Source organism: Priapulus caudatus, unplaced genomic scaffold (genome assembly GCF_000485595.1).
Source record: "Priapulus caudatus unplaced genomic scaffold, Priapulus_caudatus-5.0.1 Scaffold146, whole genome shotgun sequence".
In the NCBI taxonomy this organism is placed as follows: domain Eukaryota; kingdom Metazoa; phylum Priapulida; class Priapulimorpha; order Priapulimorphida; family Priapulidae; genus Priapulus; species Priapulus caudatus.
This window is the reverse complement of record NW_014577207.1, coordinates 85,630-93,237: the sequence shown is the minus strand read 5'-3', so window position 1 is coordinate 93,237 and position 7,608 is coordinate 85,630. Positions and strand designations below refer to the sequence as shown.

Genomic DNA, 7,608 nt, shown 5'->3' with positions numbered 1-7,608 from the left:
GAGAGAGAGAGAGAGAGAGAGAGAGAGAGAGAGAGAGAGAGAGAGAGACGGTGAGGACGAATCAGATATTCAAACAGACTGCATGACTATCGCACTTCAAACTGCCTTCATGTCAGTGTATGGTTTTTTTCTAGCAGGTAGAATGAGGTTTGTATTTGTGCAGCGTGTCTAGGCCCACCTTAAGCCAGTACAGAAGCTTTTAAGTTAATCCTTTAATGGCGAATGGTAGAAAAAAGAGCAAGCTAATTGTCAGCTATGGGAATGCAGCTAACAAGCAACACGCACAGTCCAATTGCACGAAAAAATACTACATTGCAGTGACAAAGTCATGAATAACCACACCAGCAAAAAACGTTGACGTAGTGCTAACCAAGGAGCTAAATATAACAAGGAGAGGAAGCGCCGCCATATCTGGCCCAAATTTGGGTTCGGTAGAGACCCTAGAACAGATTAGTGTTCTATTGTCTCTGGGTTCGGTCTGCACAGCCGTTTCAGCTGATTATGGTCCATAGATGGCACCCTTGAGGCGAAAACGGTCTGCACAGCCGTTTCAGCTGATTATGGTCCATAGATGGCACCCTTGAGGCGAAAAGCACACAGCCAATCCGATTCCTCTCCTTGTTATATTTAGCTCCTTGGTGCTAACAGGCCAACAGGTTGTTGGTTAGCTCGCTTGATCAAGACCACGTACTAAGGGCAAATTTGAAGTCGGTTGCCATGGTAACAATAACTATGGAAACTGAATCAAGTTCACATTAAAGGCGAGTTCGGTACTAAACCCATAAAAACGGTAACCAGTGAAACTGAAACGAGTTCTAATCGAGAAGCGTATGCAATATAATTGACCAAAGCCACGGAAGCAGCTGCCGCGATGCAAGCGAGCATGCTGACTGTAAGCGAGCAGTGGCGGCGGCCCGATGAAACGCAGTCAACTGGTTTAAATCTTGCGCATCACGCGGCTTAACGAGGCAACAATTGCTGGAAAAAAAGCGCCGCACAATAGCCAGCATTGAGAAGCCGGCGCGAAATTACGCCGCGCCGACGAAATACTTTCTCACGAAAATTTCCAGTTACCATCTGCAACTAATTATTCGCGCAAAATGGCTCGACGAAATCCCTTGCCGCCTTCCCCGCTGCGCCCATAGTCGCTGCGTGTAATTATACGATTGTTATTCTGGCTGTTTACTCGCGCCGCTTGAATGTTGCACATTATGCTAACAGCAATGCATATTTATTATACGAAAACAACAATGACAACCAGCATCCAATAATTGTCACGACTAATCAATGCTAATAAGTTGGGATGCGTAGCACGGTTGTCTGTCACGCCACAGCACGCATTCATCTGCCGGCAAAATCAATTTCGGCACAGACTGCCAGAAAACATGCAGACATCAAGCAGCATCACCACTGCGGAGGAAGAGGCTGGGGAAGAATCACGCGACCGTCATTCGCTTATACCTCACGCCAAAACGCAGCATTGTACGGACACGTGGCAATGACTCGGCATACGAACGCTGAAGGGGGTTGCTATGCCATAGCCTGCTTAACTGTCTTTCGTGAGGTGATAGAAACGCTTAGTTATTCTCGTATAGGTCTGTATACTCGTGTAAGAAATGTAAATGACAGCCCAAATGGTACTTTTCGTAATAATGCATTTATTATTACTCTGTTATGATACCTAGGTATATGAAATGAGAGCATAGATACGCACACGCGCGCACGCACGCACGCACGCGTACCTGGCATGTTTTAAGATGAAATAATGGCCTACCTGGACATTGGGGGCACAGCTGGTGCATTTACAGTAGACACACTTGCCATCCACCTTTCCCGGCTGTCCTCCCTTGGCCAGGTTGTCGAATTCGCGTTCCAGAGATGTGCACTAACAAGAAAGTAGTATGTATAGTCACGCCATAAAAATAGCAGTTATATGATATTACGAGCATCATATTTCATGCAGTTGAAACAGAACACAGAGTCTCACACAATCACATACAATATTAATAACGTGTAAGTATTGTGCACTTGCATACAATTTAAATATGCACGCTCACGCAATTTTTCCTATAATTTTCATTCCTGCACACACACACACGCACGCACGCACGCACGCACGCACGCACGCACGCACAGACACACACACACACACTGTCACGCCTATGAACTGTTCACAGAGTTTTCACCATCACGTGGGAGCGACCCATCAAGCAACGTTGCCATTCTTATCTGATGGCACGTTTATCACCTGTAATTACCCTAATCATCATTCTCTTTTAAAATTTCGTAGTTTAACATCAGCAGCCGCGCTGATGAGAAAAACTTTTTTTTAATAATGGTCGAGTAAAACATTAGCGCGAAAAGACGCGTTCAATATTAGCATTTAAGAATAAACATGAGCCGTCGCTATTGAATTAGCCTACAACAAAGAGGCAAAGCAAACCAACTCTGCAAACAGCAACAGAACAAACACGACGTAATAACAACTGCATTATGATAATTAAACTGTTCGTAATTAAACAGGTTCGCCGGCGTTTGCGGTTTGCGTGGCAGTAAAACTGCCCTTTAGATCCGCGAAGGCAATCAAGCACAATTGATTGCAATCGGGTCAGGAGAGTGCATTCCGGCACAGCTTACGGTTGAGGTAGGTAGCCACGGGCTACGACGACAACTAACTCTGCTTTCTTTTCGAATCAGGAATAAGGTTAAAAAATTTAGGTTCTTGTTAGAAAAACAAATGACCCCTATAGTATTGGGATGAGAAAAATCCGGATTAGAATAGGGATGAGAAAAATCCGTGCATTATTCTCGTTGTGCGATATTATTTTATTGTTTTTCCTGCCCATATTTGTACAGGCAACAGATGCTAACTGCAAGATAACATACACTCAATTCGGTGTCATCTTGGTCCTCTCTCACAGCAATGAGTCACTACATCCCATCCCTGAAGCGCATTTTTAATACTGAAGGACATCCGCGCTCTACATTGGCTAAGATACCAATACAGTTCCAAATCAGACAAAAAACACATTGCCTAACAAAAGCCTATGAGAATAGGTGCATGTTTTAGTAACAGTAAACTGCTAGCCTACTACTCTCTACTAGACTATACTACTATATTTCTATACTAGCCAGATGTGGCTACGGGTAAGAAAGTATGCCGTTTATAAACGAGGAAAGTGGTAAACGTTATGAGAAAGAGCATTGAGGATGTAAGTTCGGTTTTACATCAGATAACATTTTTAATTGTATGAAGCAATCTACAAATTAATTAGAATTTGTTACAGAATTTGTATGGAATCAGTATTACAATGCTTCTTAGTAAACGTGTGTATACTAGCTATATTTATTCTATTTTGCTTAGGTCAAAAGGTTAGCCAATTGCTGCACTTCATATGTAAATGTAAAGTTTATGTGCCCGCTCAAATAAATCGATAATAGCTATTGGTCACTGCATAACAACTGAATATTTCACTGGAACACACTGAACGTCCCTGAAACAGCATCAAAGCTGTTCACCTGTTGCGACTGACGATATATATAATAATTTCATCCTTTGACATAATTTTTTTCTTGCAATCAGTTAACAATATTAAATATTACAATTTCTGTTTGCCTTATACAGGTTGAAGTTAACAGCGTTATAATAGCATAGCAATTATATTAACTTGAAAAAAAAGCCAAAGTATAGCATAATAATGAAGAAGTTGTAGAATCTGCAGCTCTTGCCTCTTAATCTCTGTTTCTCACTGTCCATTCTTTCTCTTTCTCACTTTCCCTACCGCCCTCCCTTTCTCACTCTCTTCAACTCCCTTAAATCGTTTCATCCCACTCTTCAATAAAATTAAGACCTAAACAACTCAAGAGTTCCCTATCTCTTGCTCCACAGACACTCTCCTCGGCCATTTCACATTCCCTGTTCCCGTTCCTCTCCCCTTATTTCTCCCTTCTATATGCCTTGCATCCCACTCCTTCTTCCCTTTCACTCTCGTTTTATTGATCTCGCTCTCACTCCCTCTCTCCCTTGCTCGCTCCCTCTCTCCCTTGCTCGCTCCCTCTCTCTCCCTCCTCTCTCTCTCTCTCTCTCTCTCTCTCCCTCTCGCTCTCCCTCTGTCCCTTCCTTCCTCATGCCTCACACTCGACACGAGCCATGAAGCGAATCGTGTGGTGAAATCCCCCGTCCCCGTCACAGGCAGTCATGGCAGACGGACTGTGCACACGGTAATAACTCCGTGCACCGATTAGTGCAGCAAATTGCCTGCGCAGCTCATAATTTGCCATTTCCGAAAAGTTCTCTGAGAGTTCACAGCCGAAGCTTACGCGACAAATGGTGAGAACGCAGTCGCAAAATGCAGGTAAACGTCCAGAAATTCGTTCTGTTTTTCCCCGCATAAAGATTGTTCGCATTTGGATGCAACGATCGACCTTGAACACGTAATTTCATTTTTAGGCATGGAAAAACGTTTCGTAAAACTGAACAAATAACGAAAACTACGAATAGACTGTTACTGTGAAGTTACTGAACTATCGATGCAGAAACCTAATCAAATTCGCAATAATAATTGGAATTAATTTTTCATAATACACACACGTGTTTGTAAATGTATAAGATATTTTGAAGAAACTCAAATCATGTCAAAACTGAACATTAGTTTGAATACAACATTCCGATGTACATAATAATTATTAAAAGCCTAGTTTCACAGGGCACCACCTAACTCGTCAATATCTGTTGCAGTCTTTATATCAGTATCTTTATAACACAAACAAAACAAGGAAACTCCTCTCAAAATGTAAAATGTGACATTGTCTATATAGTCGTACTAATAACCAGGCATCCGTTGTGAGATGAAAATGAAAGTGTCAATGACACTATAGCTCACCTTGGGTGTGATAGAAGATGGAGATGATATTAAAATTTGGTAAGTGTTTCATTTATGACGGACCAAAATGTGATCAAATGTCCTTATTCCCTGTTTTATACTAATAGAAATTTCAGGGTTTTGTTTCAGGGTTAGGTTTTATGCGAAAATAAATGTTTCAGATCTGAAAGTCTGAAATCTGGGCGAGAGATGGCGCTACGCCTAAATGATAGCCATTTTGGTTTTCGATTATCGCGCAAATAAAAGCAATAAAATATTCCAGTCAAATTACTGTAACAAAGAATCTAAAACACAATATTACACGTAGGTATGATTAGGTAGGTAGGTAGGTAAATTTAAGCTAAATGCCCTCTCACCATTAGTATTCATGTATTTGGTACGATTGGGTTTACATAAACATCAAAACTTCGGTGGTATGAGTAAACATGATTTTTATTTGTGTACTTTCACTTTATGATTTAAGTCCCTGTAGATTGTTGAGCTTGGCTCATGTAAAATAGGCAGTGATTGGGGAATTTTTTACCGGTCTACATTTTGAACATTTCCTAAAATTTGGTACGAGGGAGTGGAAAGTGAAATCGAAAAGCAGGTGTTTGCAGTTTTTTTTTTAGAAACTATCCAACTGGGAGCACTTGCTACCTCTGGAGATAACCATAGAGTGAGGAATACGGAGAACATTCAATAAAAAAAAAACATCCATGACATCACGCTCCTGAGATATCCATTCTCGAAACAGTGTAGATTATGTTTACCTTTCTCAGAGCAGCATCTCTCTCCTCCAAGACGACCCTCATCTCCTCTGCTGACACCTGGCGGTGGGTTTTCTTGTGCGCTCGCAGGCGTTCCAAGATGGCCACAGCGTGATGCTCAAGAGCCTTTGCTGACTCATCTCTGCTCAGCTCCAACAACAGTGAGCTGATCGTCTGCAATCAAAAAAATATAAATAAAAAATACGTAACACAAAAAGACACAAAGTGTAACAAAGTAAAAACAACAAGTAATCACGACATGGAACCAGGTTACTCTCATATATCTTTCTAACTATACAATAAGCATTCGAAAACATCGCAAACCCAGCAGAATCGAGCAAGAGTGGAGTTATGGATCAAGTATTGCAAAATGTTTGGCAAAACAATAACGAAGCTACAGTAAGACCAGATGTAGCAAAGACCACCACCACCACCACTACCACACATATTACTAGCACGACGTAGCCATCAACGGTGTCACAGTGTAGAGTCCTGGCTCACTATTACATATAATGAAGCTATAGCAGAAACTTACAATATAGCAACATGCTACCTATGCTGATTCCCGGAAAATTTGATGCTCCGTTTAAAATGACCTATAGAGCTTTTGTAAACCGGATAGTGCTGCCGTGATGATTTTCATCATCAACCGAATCATTGATGATGCCAAAGACACTACTAAACGCATGTGAGTGTGGCTACGTGTACGCCTTAAACTACTGATACAAGACTAACTGCATGTATCGTATCGCAATTTTACACTACCAGCGGATCTAAAGACACCATTGCTAGGAAATCGTGCTAATCAAAAAGCTCAGCTCGATGAGCTTTCCTTCACTAAATAATGCAATGGTCATTAATAATGAATTTCTCCCCCTGATCACTATGAACCTCATCCACGCTGCACCTATCACCGATAACACGTCCTGAGTCTCAGTCCTGTTATATGATGCATGATCTCGTAATGTGATGGATTTTGTGTCGAGATTGTTAGAAGTATCACTGAATCGAATTCATATTTCTGAAGTTAGATTGAATGGCTGCCGTACACGAGACGACGTGTAGTGCATATATAGCAACCAGTGTGTTTTCATACAAAGGGAGGATCTATCACATTACCACTTGGCCCGCTGATGTCTTCCTTGGTTGAATACTTTGTAGTAAAATTATGCAATTTTAACAACATTTTCAATTTCTATAAGTATATTGCTGCTCTATCAGCCAGCCAGCCCGCACACACTACACGTATCTTCATGATAGAAATATGCGGCGGTGTGCTCTGGCTGGGGTTGCCTGTGCACACAATACTCTGTTGGGGCCAAAAAACACACTAACACACTCACTCCACTGGTAAAGCTTGAATTATCTTTCACACAAACATGAGAGCGAGGTGGGCGGCGCGTAATAAGTTAATAACCACTAATGTTATGTATGACAGCGCGTGCTGTCAGGCTGCGAACTTCTCTCGGCCCGCACGCACACACACACATATACATCCGCGCGTACCTATATTAGTACGACTGAGTATCGCTGTGCACCTATCTCTACGCGGAATCCCTCGCAAACGTCAAATATTGTCATACGTCGAGGATTATCTGAACCGTCAACGCGCAAAACTTTATAACAAACACGGAAGCAGAGTTGCGCCCGGCTGAAAGGAGACATTTAGCTACAGACTGAACAGTCAATGGAATTACATTGCGGAGGGAGCATAAGTAAACCAGCCAGACAAACAAGAGCTGGGAAACTCGGTGCAGCGTCGGCCCATATAGGGAGGGACGCAGCAGCCATCCCTCCCTATCGAGGACTCGACGCTCGCATGTTTTTCGTATAAACTCCACTTGTTTAAAATATATTTACTTAAAAGTGAGAGCAAATAGTTAGGTGGCGCGCGAGAGAGAGCGTGCACCTCGGCTGTGTAATACCTTGATCAAACTGTTTAGACGTATGTACCGAACGGAGCTAAGTCAACCTCC

The 7,608-nt window shown here is 42.1% G+C and overlaps 1 protein-coding gene across 1 annotated transcript in view; it reads right to left on the bottom strand.

Moving 5' to 3' along the window:
* The window catches only part of LOC106806188, a 99,127-nt gene that overhangs the window by 60,426 nt on the left and 31,093 nt on the right, over positions 1-7,608 (bottom strand). The window contains exons 9-10 of the mRNA XM_014808053.1: positions 5,636-5,806; positions 1,775-1,885 (exon numbers count right to left, since the gene is read on the bottom strand). Coding sequence (XP_014663539.1) covers positions 1,775-1,885; positions 5,636-5,806 — 282 coding nt within the window. The remainder of the gene's footprint in view (positions 1-1,774; positions 1,886-5,635; positions 5,807-7,608) is intronic.